At 48.9% G+C, this 24,903-nt stretch overlaps 1 protein-coding gene across 1 annotated transcript; it reads left to right on the forward strand.

The window, feature by feature from the left end:
- The first annotated feature begins 565 nt into the window (after positions 1-565).
- On the forward strand, positions 566-15,836 carry LOC105275300 (protein deadpan). Its single transcript, XM_011332040.3, has 3 exons — positions 566-1,831; positions 6,898-7,125; positions 12,392-15,836. The coding sequence occupies exons 1-3, from the start codon at positions 1,667-1,669 to the stop codon at positions 13,427-13,429; spliced, it is 1,431 nt and encodes a 476-aa protein (XP_011330342.1). The 5' UTR covers positions 566-1,666; the 3' UTR covers positions 13,430-15,836.
- Positions 15,837-24,903: the final 9,067 nt, after the last annotated feature.

Here is a 24,903-nt window from a genome sequence, read left to right on the forward strand (position 1 = left end):
TCGATTAAAAAGAAGAAAAGAGAAAGAAGAAGTAGATACGCGGCGGAGAGGGTGGAGGGAGCAAGAGGGAGATGGGAGGAAAAGATCCACCGATATCCAAATCGGTTCCTGCTTCGACGCCGCTTCACGGTGGCTAGGCAATAAAACGGCCCTGAGAGAGACGAAGGCACGATGCGCCGCGGGCGCGACGAGGACAGTCGCGAGGGAGCGAGCGAGTGAGCAGCGGCTTGCTAGGGAGAGCGAAAGAAAGAGCGGGAGAGAGACGGAGAAGCAGAGGACGGGAATAGGAGACGACCGCACGTAGCCGCAGGCAAGGGCGCGCGTGAGCAGGCAAGCGAGCCTTCCGACCGACCCTCCGACGCCGCGCCGCACGTTCCAAGCCGCGCCGCGCCGCGTACCGTGCTACCTCGCCTCGCCGCGCCGTGCCGCGCCACGCCGAAGCGGCGGCGGCGAGTCATCCGTGCTCCGGGTATCCTCCGCCCCGCGCACGACCAACCACGACGCCGACGAACCCCCGTCGCCCCACCGATGGCCCCCGCTGCCGAAGCGCGCGGCCTCGGCGCGCCAAGCTCGCGCCGCGTACAGCCGCCAGCTACCGCTCGCTGCCTCACAGTCCGTCACCGTCGCTCGTCGTGCGAGCACACGCGGACGCTGTCGCAGCTTAGTCGCACGCGTTGCGTGTGTTTTCCGGTCGTCATACCGCCGTGACGGATCGAGCATTGTGGATCGAGGATCGAGATCTCAGAACCTCGTACGAGCTTCGTGATCTTGCGATTTGCGAGCTCGGCTCGCAGGCAAAAATTGTCCATTGCATTTTGTGACTCGGAAATCCTTTTTCCGTTTCTTGCGAGAAAGACGTTTGGGTGATCACAACTCTGCTATTGCGATTCGTGATCACCCGCCAAGAGGCGCCGATCAGCACGCATTGCTGAAGGTATTCAGTGAATGCGAGACATTACTTGTTAGACGTACTTGTGAATGAGTGCCGTGGCCGATTGTTCACATTGACTGTTTGCACGTTGTACGTAGAATACTGGAACATTTTATAGAGCACATTCGACGGTAACGATCGTAGCAGAGCCACGTCGGCCGTTCTCCCCCGCGAGTGACAAGTGGTCGGGGACGCGTGGTTAACCACGTGGCGCCGGTGGTGCGCCGGTGGTGCGGCCGCCTGATTGACGTGAACTTTCAACGAGATTCTCTTCCTACTTGTACATTTGTGTGCCGGACGATCGCGCGTGCATACTACGACTGACAGGCGACAGCCGATCCGCCGATCGTTAAACTTTGTAACGCGTCGCCACTTGATCGAACGTGTCTCGACAACCCCAGGCGGATACGGGAACGATCCCGACGTTCTGATCGTCGTTTTTTAATCGAAGACTTGGACGCGGTGATCGCGATCGAGACTCTTGGCTTATCGACCTCTCGAGGCACTCGAGGGCATGGTGCGCCAGTGATCGGGTATCGCCGATACTGAATATCCGCCAGTGTCAAACAAGCAGTCAGTCGCAAAAAAGAGAGAACAAGGGAGGTAGTCGGTGGTGGTACTCTGGTCTCGCTGTCGCAGGCCGCCGCGAGATGCTGAGAGCCTCGGCCGTCCAGTCCATCAGCCAATCACGTAGGGTGCTGCGATCCGTGCCGAGGGCCGTCGCGGCCTGCTAAGATGACCGCGCGTCTACACTCGCTCAGGCACCAGGAGAAGAAATCAGCCGGCAGCAGCCACCGACAGCATCATCAGCATCAGCAGGCCGTGCATCAGGGTCCGAGCCCGGCACCGAGCCCCAGTCCGAGTCTCAGCCCGAGCCCGAAACACTCGGACGGACGAAGAGTGAGTAAAACTGCGTACTATCGTGTCAGCATTAATATTCCATTAGGAAAGAAATTTCCAGATGAAAATGAAAGTTAGCATTAAGAACTAGAAATAGAAAATATGAATATCGCGATAAAGCTTCAGTAGCAGATTTTAAGAATAGTACTTGGTTACCAGTCGTACGGACAGAGGCGCTATTTCATCCCTTGCAACGTGGCGCGACGCGGCCGTACTCACCGAGATCGCACACAACTCACCCTACTTTACCGCGACCCCTTCTGCGCACTTAATCTCCGATAGGAAGGGCGCTAGCGTGACGCGAACTCGACGCTGGACACGTGCCTCGGTCGCGCAACTCCCCTCATCATCCAACCCCCAACATTCGACATTTCCCACATGAGAACTTGCTAATTTTGTTGGTTGGATCTGCGAAAATATATGAGACGTGCGATACGTGACAACTAGATAAACACGAAATCCATCGCTATATCATAGCATTTCGAAGAAAATTTTTAATATAATCCTTTCTTCAAAACGCAAAGTTTATTTTCGCGTAACGAAAGAAATTAGTCAATTTCCCTGTTTTGTGCAAAGAATGGAATTTTCTTTCTCATACATTTCCAAAACTTGATTAAAATCATTTATTTCGTAAATATCACTATAACGTGATGAAAAAATGATTAAAATGGTTAAAGTTGCCAAGATTTTTGTAAGTTACAAACGTAGGGATTAACGTCGCGATTTCGTCCGGTGCAAGAAGCGACTGCCGACTGGCGACGGTCAGCGTGACTCTGGGAAAAGTTGGTGATTAAAAACTTGGATGTATAAAAAGGGAAGGGAGCTCGACGTTACCTGTCGTGCTACTCTCGCGCTTCTCTTTTTAATCCCCGCGAAGCGGGTCATTCCGCAGCGCGGTGGATTTCGCGCGGGATTCCGGAATTCAAAGGTTCGGCCTTCGTTCTCTCGGATCGTAAAAAACGTGACGGTGGCGACGGCAGCAGCGGCGGCGGTGATAGCGCGGGAATCATAAAAAGGATATCGCTTGCCGCGCGCCGAAGACGCCGTTAAAAGCGCGATGAAAAACGGAATAAAAAGAGAGCCGTGAGCGCGCGCGCGTGAACCGTTGGATCGAGAACGATGCAAACCTGTTTCCAAAGAAAGTAAAAAATTTCGAACGTAGCGCGTTTGTACTCCGCCTGCACAAACGCGCGCTTGAACCGTTCTTTATTCCGTGTGTACCTGACGAAAGAATGGAAAACAAGGATAAAAGGAAACCTTCGAGAATGGCAAAACTGAGCGTAAACCACGGAGCACGTGACAAATGCATTTCCTCATTTCAGTCCGTCGGGCGGGCGGAACGCGGTGGCGGGTCGTAAGAGCGCGTCGCGGCACGAACGGTGCGTGTCGGAGCCTTATAACGTCAATTTGCCGTAATTGGACGTATTTACGAGCGGTTATCGCGCGGATCGCGGCCGGTCGCTGCCGCCCGCGCGGCTCGGCACCGCGCTCAATGGTATAATTCGATTTATCCAATTAATCCGCCGCGCGTTCCCGCGCGGAGCTGAAATTTGCGTTGTGCGAGAACGCGATTTCGGAGAGGCTTGCTTGCGCTCGTCCAACGCAAGCCGCCGCGCCTGATAAGGGGTAGGCGTGGTACGCGCTCTTTGAATAATAGCGGGGGTTAATGCGCGTAGTTTCGCGGGAACTCGCGGGATTTTCTCGCGAGTACCGCGAGCGGGAGACGTGGCATGCGGTGCACGCGCGTGCGTCGAGCGCGGCTGCGGGTGCCCTTTTAAGGTGATCTCACGTCGCGTGAGAGTACGCTCGTTGCAACGCGCCTCGCCACGCCGCAAGCGGCGGTCTCCTATTAGGAAAGTTTCCGCGGTGACGAAAGGGCGCAACTTCGCGCACTCGTCTCTATTAGTGGAACGGATATGCGCGCCGCGAACAGCGTGCCCGCCGCCTTAATAGCGCGGGAACTTCTGGTGCAAGCAATTAGTCTCGGCTGGGGAATCCGCGCTAGACGAAAAATCCAGGAAGAAAAGAAATCTAAAAGAAAAGAAAGGAAAATTCGGAAAAGCGAGGAGCGATATCGGAGAAATTCGGGGAACGCGCTTAGAACTGACGGAGCACTTGAACAATGAACTCACTCTCCCGTTTTCAATTAATTTCCCGCAAATGAACCTCGCTCGCTCGCCAACTCCGACGAGCAACCGATGAGATGATCGATTACACGGACAGTGATGCCGTGACTGAAGATGCAAGAATTCCACCTACGACTCTCAGGCCTCATAATTGAAATACACGCCTAAAGCTGCTGGCGAGGGTCTAGTAGACTCGACTGCGAGGTCCAAGGTTAAATGAACTACGGCGAGGGCTGCAGCGTACCTACCGAGTTTCCCACGCTTAATCGGGGGATCTCCGATCTCCGTCTTTTCGTGGTTGCGCTCCAAGAAATTCGTAATCTTTATCGCGTTCACGTTTCCTCGTCGCATTATCGCCGCCGAGGGATCGCTGCGAGAGTACGGACGATAAAACTCCGGTGGGGCGCGTCGCGCTAATGAGGGCGGTGAAGTCCCGCGGGATTTCGAAGCGGCGGGTGAGAGAGGAGGGCGGAACGAAGACGGGAGACACGGCCACGAACGCGCCGGCCGTTCCTGTCGCCGTCGGACGACGGCTTAATTGACGGCACTTAACGGATCGTCGTTATGCCCGGGGTTTAATTACCTGTCGCCCGTCGCCGCTCTGACCTGCGCGGGTTTAATTTTAATCGATTCGTCGTAAGCGAAGACATATCGCGCTCCCGGGGACAACAACGACGACGAGCGTGCAGACGTCAAATTTCCAGAGAAGCGTACGAGATGGTTTTATCTGTGTATGTAGTATATACATGTAATTTATATTGTACATAATATAATTTATATATTATTATTATTATTTATATTATAGATCGATCGATTATGCGCTTAGTAATGACTGAAGCGTTATTGAAACACGGGCAGTCTTTAAAATTCTTGCGCTGACGTTTCTGCAAAAACCTCGCGCGTCGATGGTGATTCATGATACCGAGCGCCGTTTTACATGACGACGAAGTTGCAGACGGCCGAGAGCGATGGGACGCAATTTATCGCGCACGGCGCGCTAATCAGCGTTGCCGTCGCATTACGCGCACGGTGTCGTCCTCTTTATCGTCCTTCTCGTCTATTTTTCGCAGACAAGAATCACGCCGGGTGGGAAGAACGTCACGACCGGAGTTTATCTCGACGCGCGTGACAATCTCTCGATACGTATCGGAAAAATGGCGCGAGTCGAATTCTCGCAGAGTGAACAATTTGCAAAGAGCGCTAATTAACAAAACGTTTGTTAATCTTAGAAATCGAGCGGAGAACGTAAAAACTAGGTAAAAACTCGTTATTGAAAACTTGGATCTTGCATCAAAGTATACGTTGGATGTTCTGTCAGCAATTTATATTTCTCTTGAATCATTGAAAGATTCCTAATCACCAAAGATTTGAAATGATAGAATACGATCTTCCGCCGCGTCTTTGTAATTTCCGTCATTAAATCTCTCTCGGGCAATGTCCGGTTTCGGAGCTGACGTTATGGAAATGAAAAGGTGACCATCGGTGTTCAGCAACGGCAGACTTCCGTCAAACGTCGCCAATTTTCGATCAATAAATAGAATCGAGGGAGAAAAGAAAAAATAGAAAGAGGAAGAAAGAGAATGATCCACGACTAACCTAGTTTCAACTCCCGGAGTTGCCGAGGCGCAATTTAAACGCCCCTATTACGAAATTCCTCTCCTGTTTCCTCGCGCGCGCGCTAGCTAGTCCATCGCCGACAGACGCGCGTCTCCCCTTCCTCTGTCTCGTACCCACGCGAAGCGTCGCGTCGCGTCTCTTCCGTGCCCCTTCGTGCCTGTCTGTGTAATAATAGAAGGACGCGACGGAGCGAGACCACAACGGCGGTCGGCACGGTGACACGCGCGTTCACACACGCGTAACGCGCGAGCACGCGTGACCGCGGCGACTCCGCTCGTTTGTTTACCCGTCGCGGCGCTCCCGTGTGAACGTACCGCGCCGGCTTCACCTCGTTTCCCTCCCCGACACCTCCTTGTCATCCTTTTCCTCCTCCTCCTCCTCCTCCTCCTCCTTTTCGTCTTATCTCCGTCGCTCTCGCGAATCTGCAATTCCCCGCCCGCACATCGTGAACAACTCGACGCTGTGTGCGCGTCGCTCGTTATCCTCTTCCCCTTGTCCTCGCCGCCGTCGCTCCTTCGCACGCGATCCTCTTCCTCCTCGTTGAGACTGATCTTTTGCCTCGTTGCCCGATACGTCGCTCGCTATTCGCTTCCATCCATCGTCTCTCCGTCGTTTTCGCCGCTCCATCCGCGTCTGGTGTCTCTTCCTCGCTTCGCAGATCCTGTATCTGCTCGTATATCTGCTCTCACCGCCCTGGCATGTCGCTCGTCTATCTTTGTTTCTCGCCCTGATCTCTCTCTAGCCTCTCTCTAGCTCTTTCTTTTTCTCTTTTTCTCTTTCCTTCAGTCCGCGGATATCTGTCGTATCTTTCTCACATGCCATCACGGTCCGTTCTCGTCGCTTTGCACGCTGTTCTCTTCTTTCTTTCGTGAAACGTCGGCGCCACGGCAATCCTTTCTCTTTCTTTCTTTCTCTCTTGCACTCTCGTGATCCACGTAACGTGTAATGTAGAAGACGATCTTGCTCAATCCGAACCTAGACCTAACTCTGGAACCCTGTACCTGCAGTCAATCCGAATTGATAATACCGTCAATGGTCGGATCTAGCCTGAATGATTCAGGCTAGATCCAACCATCTTGTATCTAGACAGAGAAAGAGAAGGCGGATTCTGAACCAGCCATACTCTTGATAATTCAGACTAGATCGGTGGCACGTTCACCTTTCTCATTTCTCTCTCTCAAAGCTGCTCGAAGCATTCTCTTTGCTGTTGAAAGTGATGACGTTGAAATGCGTTAGAAATTAATACATTTTAATTTAAAAAATATGCGAATCACATATGGATAGATGGACATAAAGGAATCGTTTCTCTGTGTTTTCTTTCAGGCTAACAAACCACTAATGGAAAAACGACGGCGAGCGAGGATCAATCAGTCTCTGGCGGCGCTGAAGGCGCTCATCCTCGACAGCGCCCGCCTGGAGAACACCAAACACAGCAAACTCGAGAAAGCCGATATCCTAGAGCTCACGGTCAGGCACCTGCAGCGGCAGAGATCGCTCGCCCAGCCTGGCCTGTCCAGGTACAAAGCCGGCTACCAGGACTGCTCGAGAGAGGTAAGATTAACATGTCTGACTTACGCGCTAGTAGCGTGAGACGCTTTTAATGTGATTATTCACAAGAAACAATGAAAAATATCTCGGAGGAGAATTTCGCAGCTCGTTGATGGTTCGCGCTAATAATCGCCGAAACGTTAATTAATAATACAATACGAATTTTTTGCTTCGCGGGAAAATATATCGCGGTGAACCGCTAATCTTAAAAAAAGAATTCTCGCTTATGCCAGGATGCCGATCGATACCGCATCTTCGAGAACAAAATGAGACCGTAAGATGAGCACTACGCGGAAAAACGCCGTTTTTGCGTCGCTTCTCGTCGCCATTATACCCCGTGCGCTTCGCCACAGGGTGGCACGAGGAAAGGATGACATGGCGGGGGTGCGGGAAAGGGTCGATGAAAAAGTCGAATTCCAGCGCGTCCGGGGAGCGTGTAATCGGAGAACTCGACGGAACACTGGCTCGTGTTACACGAAGGGCGGCGAGAAGGGTGGGAAAGGAGGGATCCCGCCCGATGGAAGAAGAAACGACCGAAACCACCCTGCTCGTCCCTCGTCCTACCCCGCCGGGACTACGCGAGAGGTATCGGGTTGTCGTCGGAAAGTCTCGCGTGACTCCACGATGCTCGTCGCCGTTCGTTCGTTAAGGGACGTCCAGCCGCGAAACGAGAGGAAACTCGTTGAAAGCAGACACCCCGTAAACGCCGTCACGCTGAATTTGCCGGATGAGCTCGCGGTCACGGTCCGACCGCCCGGTATCTCGCCTAACTTGGGGTGGGAATCGGACTTTGGCTTTCCACCAGCTCAGATTTGCCACAGGAGGAGTCGCAATTAATGGCAGAAGTGCGATTAATCCGCCCTCACGTGACTACGGACGCTGTATCGACGTATCTGATTCTCACTCTGACAAATGACGCTCCGATATCTTCTCGACGCAATGCGTGATGTTAACTTGATAGTAATGGCAATTTCAAAAATATATGAAAGGAAACGCAAAACTTGATACGCCACGTTCTAGTTCTGCGAGGTTAATAAGGAATTATAGAATCGAGAAAGCATGACTTGATAATTCTGAAAAATGCTAAAACATATAACGTTTCCTCGGGATTTTCAAATGTACAATTTTTTACAGCATCAATGCTCTCGATTTCTCGTGTTTGAGCAACTTCGTACATGATGCACGTTTAATCATCCGGCGCATAATGATTCACGTGAATGTCCCCGGAAAAAAACGCGATTTCACCACGTAGGACTTTCTTTCCCCGAGCGCTCTGCGCGCACGACCTCGTCGACGATACGCGACGCGATACGCCGCGGCGCCAGGCATTTCCGTCGTATATCTTCATCGGCGGCGCGCCACGGAAACTACGAGGCGTCGATTCGATTGTCGGACGCACTCGCTTCGACAAAGCGCTCTTGTCACGACACAAAGCCCGGCCGTGCGCGCGCGCGCGCTCGCGCCGTACCTGTCGTGCGACTGCCTTATCAGAATGCTCACCGATAAAGTCGCCGACACTTCCCGGCGCTGGAATACCGCTCGAAAGATGCGAAACACGTGCGCCTTCGTATCAGAAATAAGTACACTCCGCGCCGAAGAGTGAGAGAAAAGTTTGACATCCCGAAAAATAATTATAATAATCAGAAACGATTGAAAAGTTTCATTGACACTCAGTAATACGTTTTTCTCGAGTTTTATGTGATAGCTCTGCTATTGAATGAACATTCATCCTGTCGCGATTGTTAAAATAATTATTATTACGGTAAAACAGATTGAATCGTTGTAAAATGGCTTTTCAAATTTTTATTGCATTATTTACTAAATTCTGCTTGTTTTACCGAGTAATTATTTTGTTACGCGGACGTGTTTCGTAATTGTGAGTCGTACGTGGGCCGATTGCAGCGTTTTGTACCAACTGTACTGTGCGTGTTCGGTGCGCAGCTGCGCAGCGAAGTGACGACGGCCAGCAAGGCCAAGGTCTCACATCACACGGGAACCGATCTCGGTATAATTGTCGCGTTCTCACGCTTTATCGTTTCGTACAGGCTTGTACCGACACGTTGAACGCGAGATTTTCAGCTTTGCTTTGCGAGAAAGACGCATTATTGGAGCCTGTATTGTTTAGAAAAAGCGAGGAATTTTAAAAACGTTTTACTATGCATACAGAAAAAAAAAGTGGCTGGTAACAGTTCTTAAGATCATCTCAGAAACGCATGGCAGCGAATCTTCAATATATTTTCTTAAAGAAGCGGCTGGAGAGCTTTCCTTCTTCATATCCAACTTTCGTTCCATCTCGAGATTGATGCGACAATTTTCGAGTGCGAGATTTCTCTAATTCCGCAAGATGAAATCCTTTAATTTCAATCGGAAGAAACCCTCAGATACTCGCGCTTCACGAGGAGGAACAGAAGAGAGAGAGGGGCCGTGGGAGAGAATGAAATAAAACTCCTAGCCGCAACTACAGCTTCGCGTGCCCAGGGAGGATGAGGGTGAGCGCGGGGTGAGCGACGCGGCGAGAGCGTGCCAGAAATTTCGGGCGGGTGAGACGAGAGCGGGATGAAATCACGGCGCGCCGTGTGATATACGAGGCGAGGGCGCGCAGCACGATAGGAAGGAAGGAAGGAAGGAACGGAACGGAACGAAGCGGAGTGAGAGAGAAAGAGAGAGAGAGGAGAGGATCGAAGAGGAGCGTCGAGTTCCCGCGGGGCGAACTTTACGGCCTTATAAAACCGGCGGTCGTGCGCGTGAGGCGACACGTCCCTTCGCCCGCGCAGTTTCGTTCCCTCCGGCCCTCCCGCGGATCACTCGTTCTTCTCTCCCCCCTTTCTCCTCTTCCTCTTCTACCGAGAACGCATTCCTGGTCCCCCGACGTCTCCACGAGCATGAAACGTGCGCTCGTGCGCCGCTCGCTATACGCCGTGCCTGGAAACCACCATCGTTCGTTTCCCTCCACGCTAGGGGATGAAACGGGGAAGCGGTCGCTCGCTCCGAGAGAACGAAACATCGGTATTTCCCGGAGTTCCAGACGCGAAAATTAACAAGTTTCCGGGGAGATACCTGGCGCGAAATTTTCAATTCGCGAATCCGCACCGGCGCGGCTCTCCCTTTGGCGGGAATTTTAAATTTAAGGGCCGCACGCAACTCGACTGGACGAGGTACTCGATATCGATAGCTCCTCGTCGTCGATTTCGATGACTCTTCACTTGAGATCCTGAAGGATCTGCGACGAGCAAAAGTTCCGACACCATATACGCGTTGGCGGAATAGCGAGGAACGATGCCGTTGTGCTATCGTACGCTCCGAGCTGCAATCTGAGAGGGAACGAAACGCAATCTGTGCGAACCAGGTCAGAAACCACCCAAGCGTGAAATTTTTCCTGCTTTACAGAGAGAACGCAAAATACCGCGGGAGAGAGAAAAAAAGGCGGGCTTCTTAGATTATATCCCGCGGGGATCGTTGAGAGGAAAACCAACTCGTCGAAGAATATTAATTAAATTTACGGCAGTTCGCGGGTCTCCTCCAACTAGAGACGCGTTACGTACGTACGAATGTTCGCGATGCGATCGAAAATGCAAATTCCGTTTCTCCTAATTGCTGACGCACCCGATTAACCCACATGCGCGAATCCACCCGAAATACGCCGGATCTCTCAATGCCGCCCAAACTTGCCGTTTCCGCAACCTTTCTAGCGTGCAACGGCGGCGGTGGTGGTGGTGGTGGTGGTGGTGGTGGCGACGGCTTCGGAGTCGGTTGCTTTATTTTGAAGCAGCGACCCATAAAAGCTCTCTCGCGCACTCGGCTCGTCGCGAAACTGTTGTCCGCGGCGATAGTTCCGCCGTGCGACGCGCGCTCGATACGGCTATCGCCGCCGCCACCACTACCGTGTGAAATATAGCGCGCGATACGCTCCGCGATTAGAGATCAATCGCGCCACTTCCGCCCAAATCGCCGCCGCCGCCGCTGCTTCCACTGGCAATTCGGTTGACTTCCGGCCGCGACCCCATCACACTGGGCTGTAACTTTTCGAGCCTGTCGCGGTTCGTATCTCGACATTTTTCATAAAGATATTATTAATAATGCGTTCTATAATAATTTCTGAGTGAAAACATAGGGTATTCTTCATGCCCTTTAAATTATGAATTACGACTTTTCGTATTTCTCAAATTTCTCGAATTTCTCGACGAAGATGTGGACACCTGACATTTAGAAAAATCTATTCCACTGGTTTGGCGGGGACGTATATTTTATATGTATAATACATTTATGTGTGTCACTCCGATTTAAATATTCTGCAGCGGATTTTCGTTTAATTCGCAATTTTATTCCTCTCTTCAATTATTTTCAGATATCGAAATAGAAAGAGAGAGAAAGAGACCGAGACAGAGAAGCATCAAGTCACATTATTATAAAATCGCTAACGCCCGCCTCTCGCGCAGCGTTAATCAGCAGACTGCTCTAAACGCGCGTTAATTAGCGATCCGCGGCGATAATAACGGCCGCGAAAAGTTCGTAGTCGCCGCGCCGTAACCGGCCGCCCGGCTAGCGGAGTTAAAAGAGCGTTTTATCGCACTCGGTCGTTATCGCCGGCACGTACGAAATAAATTACGGACGGGGGCCCGGCGGGTCGCGGCCGGGGGGAGTATCGGGTAACAAATAATCACGCGGCGCCGTTACTCGACCGAACCGCGGATTAAAGAGCGAACGCGAAATATTCAATTACGCCTGGCGGTCGATAATGACTGACGCGCGATACCGCGCCCGCGGTCGAGAGCGGAATTTCCACCGTGCGGTATATTTTTCCGTGCGCGTCGCCGTACCGCAAAACTCGCGGTATCCACGAGAGAGCCCGGCTCGAATTCCCGCAGCGTTGATCCGCGAGTGTTGGCATATTGTGGATATACCCGCAAAAATTATTCCAATTCACGAAATTTGCGGATCCGGACGAACCGACCCGCGTGAAGCGTAAAACTAATTTTTCTAAACTACGCGAGTTTCTTTGGCGAGCTGCCTTGGCGTCTCTTCCTTCTTTCTCCCGTCCCTCTTCAACTTTGCGTGGACTTGGACACAGTTCAGTTAGGATTGCAGTATGATTCATCCGCGTGTATTGAAGTACGAAATAAGTATTCGTTTTTATGCTGTATAAAGCATAAAAACTGTTCAAGTTTATCTGACATGATACTCAAACTCAAAGATTCTGTGACCTTTTTCTATACCTTATTCGACAGAAAGAATTTCTTTGCATCGTCGGTTTTTCCTTATCGTGTTCCAGGTGAGCCGCTACCTCGACGCGCCGGACATCATCACGGGCAACACCACGCCGATGGACCCGGCCGTAAAGCAACGCCTCCTGCGCCACCTTGACAGCTGCGTGTCGGAGCTAGACCTGGACCTGGGCTCGCGGCCTGACAGCGGTTTGGGCAGCAGCCCGGGCAGCGTGACGGATCGCGTGGCGGGCGCGACAAGCCCGGGTCCACTGGACCACCACGTACCGGTCGGGCCGCACTGTAGCGCTGCTGCGCTCACGCCCGCCGGTCTGATAAAGTCCGAAATCCCGGAGATGGTTGAGGCGGCGCGGCCTGACAGCAGCACTACCGCCGGCGACGAGAACAACAACAGCAGCCGGCCAACCTCCGCCTTCAGCCAGGTGGTAAACCCGACGACGCTTGATCCGCACCACCCGCATCATCCAGCCGGTCTACCGGTTGACCAGGCGTCCACATCGCAGCAGAATCCCAACATGCTGTCTGTGGTACAAGTAATACCGTCCCGGCTGCCGGACGGTCAAGTGGTGTTCCTGCTGCCGAGCCACTACGTGCAGCTCGCAGCTGCCGCTGCGGCGAATGGCATCAGCATCGGCCCGAATCCACCCACGGCGATCTGGGCGGCGACCAACATGTCGCTGCTGAAAGCCACCGATAAGCTGACCAAGCGGCCACATGACGACCTCAGCCAGGAATGGCAAGACCCAACCACCGGCGGCCTCAAGCCGAGCAAAAGTCCACGGATGGAGCAGCCGGAACAGCCGCTCGACTTCACCACCACGTCCAAAAAGAAGACTGCTGGCACGAGGGGCTCAGCGCATCCTGCCACTGTCGACCATCACCATCATCATCACCACTTGCGGCAACAGCAGCAGTCATCGGCTCATTTGCCGGCCGAAGCTGGTGGTGGTGCCAATGGTCCCGTCGTCCACGAAGACAGGCCGTCTAGTCACGCGGGGAGTGAAGTCGCCGTCGGCATGTCGTCCCCGTCGCCGGTCGGTCAGCAACCCGTCAAGGACGAGGAGGGTATGTGGAGGCCGTGGTAAAGAACCCCTCTCTTCATCCTTCTTTCAGAGCTCTCAGTCCTTTGTAAATAGAGCGCGTGTGCTTCGTGGGCGGCGCGCGAAACCAGAAGTTGTACCATGCGCGCGGCTGCGATCGTTGTCTGTTGCGCGGAGATCTTTTTTGCGATCAGTTGCGGCAAGATCGGAGTTACGTGGAAAAGTGAGTGATGATCAGTCATGATCAACAATATTGATATTATATGATGGATTGATACATCATTATTTCTGGAAACAATTGTCAAAAAACAATTCGAGAGTATGTAAAATTCTTAATTCCTTATTTATTTCATAATTTTTTAATCATTTTTGTTTTACAGTAGTTTGTTGTACTTTGGAAAAATATAATTCCTGGTAGAGACATCTAGTTTCACATACGATGTATTCAAAGTCACTGATAATCCTAAACTGAGTTAGAAAATAACGATGCCATCATCTTTTCGTTTTTTTTTGTGTGGCGATTATCCTGCCTATGCAACAACCTATGTTCAGGGCGATACTCGCGGAAATGCGAGAACATGTTCCTAGGCGGAAATGTGCATACACCCGAAAAGTGTGTTAGCTCGAATTAGCGAAATGTAATTCTTAAATGAGACGCAATATATGTGAAATCGAAATAATTACCGTGATATTTGTTTATGTCATTACGAGAATTACGATAATGGCACAATTTCGCTGATAATACAATCCGCCGAAATTGCGCCCTCGGCGGAATTTTCATGAGCGCGGGAAATTGACGCGATCGGCGCGCTATTGAGAGGAGCGCTGATTGGCCGGGAAATCGAAATTACTCTTATGCGGCCGCAAGATCGACGAGGTTTACTCGATGTGTACCGAGAGCACACCGTCTGTGTGTTATTTCACTCCAATCCGGATTTTCCGCGAGCTCGATTTCGCGCGCTCTCGAGGAACGGGAAGCCAGAGAAACCGCGACCGACTTTTTTTTTCGTCGCCAGGCAGCTTGCGCTGGTGTGGAAACGAGTACACGGAAAAGGCGTATGCACATTCTCGCCTAATAACGCTATGCGCGCGTGTGCGCGCGCGTGACGTCAACGCGATACGCGTCGTTTCTTGCGGGGACGCTAATGAAGCCTTTTAATTCGCGTCGCGTTCCAAAAGCGCCGCGGCCGCTAAATTCGCCTCGACGCTGTTCCCGCGAAAATGCCGTTCGAATAATTCAACGCGCGTTCGTTTCGTCGCCACGAGAGATTTTCGCGTCGATGACATCACCGCGACGTGGCGATTCAGCGCCGACGAATGTAACGGAAAAACTCGACGACGTGGCGTAGCTGCGGAATATTTAACACCCCCCTATGGCATCTGATGCGACTTAAAAAAATAAAAACTAATGTCCCACATTTTTTCTCGTTTTTACATTAATTTTGAAGGATGCACAGCTTGTGATAATTTATTTCTTACAAACATCCAGAAGAATACAAAACGAGAAATTAAATTTTCACGCGTGTTCCAGTTTCGGTAAATGCGACCACGTTTTGCAACACTGGAAATTCGTTTCTGAGCTGCGTATCTTCCCAGCCAGGAAGATGTAAATTCATTGTCCGTTTTTATATTTATTTATTTGCTTGTTTCTTTCTTCACTTTGTGGATTGTTCGCGTACCACGAGTTTTGCGAGTCGGCTCACGTCTCTGTCGAAAAATCGACGGGACAATCGCGGATCGGAACCCGATTACGCGCAGCGATTCTTCGTGCAGCGACATTTTTGCGTGGATGCCAAAGTAGAGCGGATGCGAGACAGGATTGTAAAAATTATGCGCCTAACGAATTCCCGCGTACGGATTTCCCTCCGAGGAGATGCTAAGGAGACGGTCACCGTCCTCTCGGCGAGGATGGTCCGCGGTCCCGCGAGTTCGCAGTTGTGCTGCGAATGACAGCAGAAGTCGTTCTGACGTAGTCGCGCGTGAAGACGCGCTACATAATAACTGTATGTATGTAAATGACGGAGTAATTAGTAATTTACAATTATCGAGGAAGAAAGAGTGGAAGAAAGAGAGAGCGAAAGGGATAGCGAGGGTGCAAGAAGTGAGAGAAAGAGAGGAGAAGCGAATGCGTGCGTTTTAGTCCGCCATTCATGTACATAGTCCCCCGATCGGAACTATTGCTATTTGCGAGATATAGATTTATTTTGATGTTATCTAGGTGTATACGACGCGAAAGAGCGAAAGAAAGAGACAGGGAGAGCGACGAATGCGTGTGAATGAGTAGCGAGCGAGCGTTTCGTGGACGCGCGGCTAATAATCGCGCTCAGCGTAGCGAGGAGTCACCATCTCACCACCTAATTTACGTCTGTAATTGCTAAATATCCTGGAATTCGAATTCCTTATTCAATGTACTTAGACGCGCAGTCAATACAGGCATATATATTGAACTGTACCGCCACGCTGTGTTTTATTTCAACCTGCAAACCGCGAAACATTTCCCCGCTCTGCGATTCCCATTTTCCTAAATTCTAGAATATCAATTTTAATCTTCCAGCAGCGAAATGAAAACTTATGTTTTCCTTTTTACCTCGGAAATCATGATATATTCTGGTACATCTGAATGGACCTTCATATAATGAAGCAGTACATACACGTATCTAGGCTGACAGGATACCTGTAAGGTAAGTAATCAAATAATTGTTAATAGCCGCAGGCAGAACATGTACTTCTCACGAAAAAAAATAGAGATCCGATACATGATTGTGTGTGTGTGTGTGTATGTGTGCTACATTCTTAAATTCTCGATACAGTGACTAAAATTCTCTTCGTCTTATTTTAAGTATTGATATATTTTAACAATCGCAAAATTGGAAAAATTTGTATCGTACAATCGAACAAAGGAGAAGTGATATATAGCTTAATTGATTATTAAAATTTATATATCATTCTATCTATAATTAATCTAATTATTAGTCTTCTTTGTTCTTACGATATTAAATAGATTCTTCCGAAAACGAGAAAAAGAAAGAGAAAGAGAGAAGAAAAACGAGGCTTCGGATTCGCCGAGCTCCAATCATCGTTTCCTCTGTCCCCTCCTCCCCGATCACGATCTCCGCCGCCTCACGCGATCGACCTTCGGCGAACGCCTTTCGCGGGGAAAAGGCGGCTGAGACGGGATCGTTAATGCGATTTTTTCCCGGCCGTTAAACTTTTTGCCGGAGCGTCCCGGCGCGGCGCGCGAATCCTAACGACCGCGTCAAGCCGTGCCGCCGGAGAAACCGATTACCGATCGTTAAGTCCGGCTGTTTGCGCTCGGCGAGGTGACCGTTCGCACCGCCTTTCCTGCCCGTCGCCGCCGCCGTCATGTGACCGTAACGTAAACGGGCGTAAAGTCCGCTTGGCAAATGAGCTCGGCTCATTTCCGCGACTCCGTTTACCGGAAACCGGTTTATCGGAACGCCCTCTGGCGCGAAACGAGGTATAAAACGAACGACCCGCGGAAGAAGGGCTCGCTTCCTTCAAATAAGGACAACACGCTTCGACGAGAGCAGAACTTTTGTGGAACCTCTGAGAGGTGTAGATCTTTGATCCCCAACTGAGATGCTGCTCTTCGGGAATCGTGGAATGCGTAGATCCGCTTTTATAGCGGATTGTTAAGTTTTTTCTCTGAACTGCTGAATTACTCTGATCTATAGATCTCGAGATCGTAATTTTTGGATTTATTTTATTTAGAATTGAATAGAATATTGTAATTACTTTCGGTTTTGATATTTTTCTTTCTCGGAATTTCAGTTTCATGGATTTCACGGCACATCCTTGGGCGCGTGAATTCCTAGTTAAAACACAGAGTTCGTTCTCGATTCGCGGATTCATATTATCGCGGATATATGTACATACATCTACGCTCTTATGGGAGATTCCTTCCACCATTGGAAGCACATTAAAGAGGGTCGATTGAGACTGGTTGAGTGGGAAAAAAGCGATTATCATCAACCGGCGTGCAATCGCAATCGGCGTGTTTATAGTGCAATCTCTACACCGCGAAGTACGCAACGTGAACCCGGCACAAGCGTAACGCGACACAATCAATTTTTTGCCATTTGGCAAATAAAACCTGGCGCATGCAAGTACGCGCGCGTACACACATATGCGCATACGTATAATTGATCAGTTCAGTCGCATAGATCACGTTACGTGATCGCGCAGCAATCGCGGCAATTATGGATGAGAAATCAAGCGATGCCACGCGCGATCCGCGTAAAAGAGAGAACGAGAGGAAAAGAGGGAGAAATATTTGTAATAACAGAATTACCGAATTTCCAAGTCTCTCAATTCTTTAACAACAAATAAATCGCACGTTATTTCTTCCGTCCATGATTGCAAAATATTGCGTCTCGCTGATGATCTTTATTTTCTATATATACAGGGTGTCTGACATAAGGCGAAAAACCTCTCGCCCACAGGTAGATCTCGTCAAACAGAATTAAACAGTCCTGTACTATTTTGCAAACAACCACGTAAAATTTCGAGTAATTAAGTAAAGAAAGTTCACTAATTCAGCGGACGCGATTGGCAGCGAAGGAAGTAGGCATGAATGAATGTAAAAAACGGCTAGCCGCGCGCGCGACGCAAGCGTATTTCTTAGAAGAACGCGATAGCAGCGAGTATCGGATTACAGCGGCAGGCGAGACGACGCGTGGACAATAATTTCTCAGCGTCTCATTCAAGCGCTCGTGTTGCCGAGAAAGTGTGTCGTATTTCTTAGAAGCGTCATCTCGCCTGCCGCTGTATTCCGATTATCGCGTTCTTCGAAATTCGCTCGCGTCGCGCGCGCGATAGTCGTTTCTTATACATTACAAAAAGTCGTCTCGCCTGCCGCTGTAATCGGATACTCGCTGCTATCGCGTCGCGCGCGCGGCTATAGTCGTTTTTTACGTTATTCATTCATACTTCTCTCGCGTCCGCCGAATGAGCGAACTTTCTTTACTTAATTACTCGAAATTTTACGTGGTTGTTTGCAAAATGGTACAGGACTTTTTAATTCAGTTTGACGAGATCTACCCGTGGCCGAGAGATTTTTCGCCTTATGTCAGACACCCTGTATATAGGCATTTAATATATTTTCTTACGTTCCTCTCACCGCTATAAGTTACGTAACGTTATGTACAAGGTGTTGCGGAACGTTAAACAAAAGGGGTGCGATTGCAGGGGGTGGGGAGAAATCAATGTCCCGATTCGCATCGTGACGTCGGAATTTAGTGAGACTGTCGGCGGTTTCCACCCCGAAAACAAGGCGCATCTCTCTGGCCCTCTAAGCACCCTCTTCTTTATCCTTTCTGTCTTTCTCTCTCGGGCCGCGCTCACTCGCGGTTCCTTCGTTCGCGTAATGCATAATATATGTAATACCGCAGCGCTTTTTCCCTTCCTTGCGGAGAAGGCGCCGCAATCCGTTGTATTATTAATGCGCATCTAACCGCCGCGGAATCCGTGTGGCACGCGTGCACGCGCTATGTCACGACGATAATCAGGAGAAATTTGTCATCCCAAGTTACGGCCGACATTCGCGAATTAATAATAATATTGATCGATAAAATTGATAATAATTGACGAAAGCGCGCACAAACCGTCAGTTTTACCGCACGAGAGGTATCGACGTATTCTGTTTTCTTTGCAGACAAAAATTTGATGGAGTTTCGTTTAATCTGGATAGTTATAAGATGCTTGATAATTTCTATTAACTTCTTGAACGATGTAACATGATTTTTAATCCACAAGGCGTAATTTCAAAAATATTTACCGCTGTGGATTATAAAGTTGCTGATAACGAAACTCAGATTATAATAAACTTTCGGCAAGAAAGCACTTCAATATCGTACCAATAAGCTTTTTTACTTAAAAAAAGTCTATGAGAGATCATCAATGTACCCTGCATGCTGCACGTCCATGCAAGAGCGCGACGAGGAAAAAGGTTCGCGAACGAACGAGCGAGCGAGTGAATTTTATTAGCCCCTCCGGAGCTGAGCTCTCCTCCTTCCTTCGGTCCTCCAAAGTTGTAATTTTACAGATGCAGAAGATGAGAGACGCGCCAGGTAGGTAGGTGGGAAAAGACATCGGTTTATTATTAGCCAGGCGTGAGGAGAGCGCGAGGAGCACTAATTATCGGGGGTAGGATAAAAACCTGAGGAGCAGAAGGGAGGAGAAGAGGAGCAGAAGGTGTGCGCGAACGTCGGCAAGGGCAGTCCTTAAATCAGAAGCTTTTAGATCATATCCGGCTCGAGGTTCGACCGAGGCGCGCGAGTTGCTTTCTTTTCTTCCTCCCCCTCCCTCCCTCTCGCGACCGGACTTTGTACGGCCGCTAATTAAGCCGTATCATTAGCATACGCCGTCGCCCCTTCCTGCCCGTCCGTCTGGCATCTGACCGGCTATTAAAAGCTCATTATTGCCAGGTTTTATGCGCGAGCGTAATTCCACTTCTCGCTGGCCAACCGATTCGTCTCTCGTGACAACTGCGATTCTCGTATCATTTCTATTTCTTTCTTCCTCTCTTTCTCTCCCTTCTTCGATCCCTCTCGTATTTTAGCTCGTACTTCGGTTTTTCCCTCCCTCTGGCAGCTCGCTTTGCTCCACCGGAGCTCCGTCTTTCCTCCCCGACGAGCCGTCTCTCGGGCGATCGATCGGCGCGCTCGTGAGATACGATCGCGAACAAGGGCGGCAATTAATCGAGCGCGATCGAGTGACGTAATTTAGGAGCGGCGACCGACCCACCGGTCGACCGACCAACGACGAGAACGACGCAATTACCGATTTTGCGCTTGACCCGTACCCAAGCGACATCTTCGTAACTTATTCCCGCAGTGTGAATTTGATATTTTGGTGTCGCAGCGAGCAATGTTCGTGCACATGACCCGGAGATCAGAGGGAGTGATTCGACTTTGTATCCTCCGTCTTCTTTAAATATGAAATAAATTAATCATGACACTAGCGTATGTAACACCATCGAATTTTTTGGTGAGTCTCCTTACTTTCGGCGATATTAACACGCGAAACGACGTGCCACTCTTCTCAGTCCTGTCACGGGCGAATTAATTATTCCTCAGTGAATTCCGCTGATGAACGATTTTTCAGAACGGGGCCACAGGTTGGACTTGAATGAGCATGCTGGCAGAAAGAAATCGTAAGGGACAATTACGTCGCGCCGATCGTGAGAGGATTAGCACAGTCGCATAGCAGTCGCGCGACTGTTACCCCTTAAATATCGGCCAAGAGAGCAAGGCAAATTAGAGGCCGGCGGAAATTGATAGCGGGCCATCAGGCTGACCCCTGAGGCGTAACCCATGTCCGTCAAACGTACATTCGTGCAACGACGAGCTACCACGAGCAGGACTATCTGCTCTTTGTCTCTTTCTGCTCCTATCTTCCTCTCCACCTCGGCACTCCCGTCTTCAATTACAGACCGCGAAGTAGAATCTCATAAGCCCGATAGCACCTCCCCTAAGTCGCGGACGCCACTATCAGCCTCTTCGGAATTTCATCCCTCCCCACGTGGCATTTATACACTGCAAAACATGTCCACTTTAACTATAACGGAAAAAAAGTCATTTTTTTCCGCTTTAACTTGTAAGTGTGAAATTAAAGCGGAATCATATATATATATATATATACACAGGGTGTCCCGGGTTTTAACCGACAAACTGCGGGAGCATATTCTACTAGTGGAAATAAGAAAAAATTCTTATATCGAGTTTGCTTAGAAATGCTTTATTACAAAGTTATAAACCAATATTGAAAAGAAATATCAGATAAGTAACAACGGAACATAGTGTAGAATTTGGAAGGTCGAAGATGTTTATGTTACGTGTATTCACATGTATTCATGTTCACTATGTTGAAACGGTTCAGTATGATTGTTACTTTCACAACAGTAGCTGGTAGATTTCAATCGTCGTGTGAACTAGCAATTACTATCAGAATGCCAAAAGTGTTTTCAAATGAGGAATACACTGATATTCATTTCGTGTACGGATTCTGTGACGGAAATGCACGAGCTGCCGTACGAGAGTATCAACGTAGATTTCCTAACAGGAGAGTACCAGATAGATTTAAAGCAACGAATTACTAATTCAGTTACTGAGATGCAACAAAATTTTCAGGAATGTCGTACTGTAACAAATTCTGTACTACGTCGATGTCTAGCTTGTATCGATGTGCAAGAACAACATTTTGAAATGCGTCACTAAATCATTGCGTACATAATTTTTATTTTTGTGAAAAAATCCGTTGTTATTATCTCATATTTCTTTTCAATATTGGTTTATAACTTTGTAATAAAGCATTTTTAAGCAAACTCGATATAAGAATTTTTTCTTATTTCCACTAGTAGAATATGCTCCCGCAGTTTGTCGGTTAAAACCCGGGACACCTTGTATATATATATATACTGCTGCCATATTGCGCGCGCGCGCGTGTGTGTGTGTGTGTATACTGCTGCCACATTGCGTATATATATATATTATATATATACTGCTGCCATATTGCGAGTTGCTATAGTTACGTTATTTTCGTCCGCTTTAAATATGTATGACCGAAATCGTAACCGATGATCACATCCTTTATAATATCCGTTATAATGCTAGATTATTACCAAGTCCTATTTATATAAAGGATTTTAATATAAAATGACACCTCGCAATGATTCCGCTTTAATTTCACACTTACAAGTTAAAGCGGAAAAAAATGACTTTTTTTCCGTTATAGTTTCGCGGAATTTAAAGTGGACATGTTTTGCAGTGTAGAGAAAATCGTCGCATATAATGTCGTATCCTGTCGCGGCATGGATTTATAAGGATATAATGCGACATTCGAGTCATCGTTGTAATTTGCGACAGTCGAGACGGTTCAATATTAACGCGTTCGATTTTGAAAGCATATTACAATTGTACATATCTATAAATTTTCTCCTATCGCTTCATTATATTTTGTTATGTTCGAATATTTTATTTTATTTTAGAGTTGGATATGTCAATTTTTTTAAATTAAAGATGAATGAAATTTCTCGTTTAATCTTGGTGAATTTTGCAAATGCACGCGCACACAGATAAGCATGATATTATCACACAGATGGCTATGAAAATACCATAAATTCATTTATGGTATTCATTTATATAAGAATTTACCTTAAATACATGTGTCGATCTCACGAATTAGAAGCTTCATGTACATATATCTCTCACCCAAGCATTTCACTTGCAAAAAGTTTCTGCGGATAATAACGGAAGCGGATAGAGCGACGTTCCGTTATAATATACAACGAAATACGCTGGGCGTGGCGGCTTCGTTGAAATTCGGACACGCACCTCGGCGAGCAATTAACTGAGCCATCATCTCTCTCGCTTTCTCTCACTGCCCATTTCCCTCCCTCTTTCTCCCTCTCTTTCCCTTTCGCTTAATTAATTACGCCGTGGAATTGAAAACTGCGTCGCGCCCGCATTCTCCGCAAGGGGAGAACGTGCGCGTGCAACTCTCAAGCGGATAACGAGGATCTGCTTACCGAGGGAGGATGGGGCCCACTTCGGAAGGCCCACTTCCCTAAGGCAATTCGAGGATTCGAAAGAAGGGTAGGTGAAAGGGCTACCTGTTTAGCGGATGCACCTGCGCAACAATGATCATCGTGCCGACGTCGTCGATTAACGCGGCAGATCACAGGGCGCTGCGAGCTTTCGTTTCCTAGCACGGCAATTTCGATTGATTATGCAGGTGCTGCGGGTCGCGCGAGTGCCCTGGACGAGGCGGCAGGAATCCTGAAAGATGTAGGAGAATCGATATGCCAACCGAGAGATACATTCTTGCGAACGTTCGCATGAACGATGAGGTAATTATTGGGAGAGATGACGCGCCGCCATCCTGAAAACAACGTCTTGGTTTACTTTGCTTACTAATTCTTGAGAAATGAACAGATTGAACAGCAATAAATACGAAGAATGTTTTCATTCAAACATTTAAAAAATTTTTTAAATTGATATGATACTATTTGTCGAGTAATTTCTGTAATCACGGATTGGTCGGAGTGAGAAATCGTCTGGGAAATTATGATAATAATAGGGTCTCTTCCGATCGAGAGATTCGAGTGGATGAAATTAGGAATCTATAAACACATAATAAATCTGTGTAAAATCAGGGATTGCAGGTGCATGTGCACGTGAGGCTCCGCGCGGCAGGAAAAAAGGTTTTCGAAGCTCGTGTGATCATGAAGAAATGCGACTAATAGGCGGGCGAGCGATTAGATCGCGTGAAAAAAGTAGCACGTGATTACAAGATAGGTAACCATCCTCCACTCTACTATGATGCGTATCTAACGATCTAACGATTTCGGGAGCGGATCTCGGCCGGTAGTTCCCAATTTTTGAAATCGTTCTCCGAACAAACGAGGGCATTCTCCCGCTGCCTTCTCGATGGCGGCCAATTTCCAAGATCGTTCCTGTTGCAAAAGAATGAAATCGGAGATCCCTACCCCCTGAGCTGAAATCTCTTAGAATTCGTGAAGGTTCTGAACTAGTTGCCCCACAATAACAATAAAAATCTATTCTGTAACGCAATAATAATATCAAAAGAGTCAGTGACTGATTCTGATGTTAACAAAATGATAACATCGAAACGTTTAACTCCTTGCAATAAAATGACATTAATTTTATTTTACTGTTCTTATATTTACATTACTCTATTTATTATTTATTTCAAGACAATATAAAATTCAATTTTTAAAGGGACTTACCGATTTGTGTGATTCGCGATTAGAACCCTTCTCGTTTATTTTCCATCTCGCATTTCGTGACAGCCAAGGTCCTTTAGACGCGCTCGTTGCATACCCCGTTATTACCGCTCGCAATTGACACACAAAAAACAGAAAGATCGGGCTCAGCAAGCGTGATGGCGCGTACGCGTGGCGTGGAGTAATTAGTATCTCTCGGATGATCAGCGCGTCGGTGAGAGATCAACAAGATGAATTCACACCGCGAGGGCCGATTCCAGTCTTCCTTCTAATAAGAAGCGGCGCGGGCCGATCGCACTCCTTAATTACCAACGCGTCTGCGAATGCAGCCGATGCTCGACCACGACGGGGCCATCCTAATACCCCGGCCATTACGCGATTAGATTGCACTTTGATCCCGCGCCGCGCTCCGACGGCGTGGATAACAACGAGAGAGCGGACCTCCGGTCCTCCTGCTCTCTCCTCCTCGCAGAGGAGGTCTCCTAGCAACCGCGATCTCGAACACCGCTGCCTTCGAGAGGAAAAGTATCAAGCCCGACGCGGTCGGGGGTGAGCCGGGGATTTCATCGTATCCGCTGGTCGAGCAGAAGCGGGTCGGAAAATTTTCACGACGGAATCGAATCTGCGACATGGAGATTCCGCCGAATGCCAGAAGCAAACGCGCGACTGCTCCAACCCGCTCGAGACGAAAAATCACGAAGGGTGGGATTTGGAGAGCGTCCCGATTTCTTAACATAAAGCATCTCGTAGTGAT

This window comes from Ooceraea biroi, chromosome 11 (genome assembly GCF_003672135.1).
Source record: "Ooceraea biroi isolate clonal line C1 chromosome 11, Obir_v5.4, whole genome shotgun sequence".
In the NCBI taxonomy this organism is placed as follows: domain Eukaryota; kingdom Metazoa; phylum Arthropoda; class Insecta; order Hymenoptera; family Formicidae; genus Ooceraea; species Ooceraea biroi.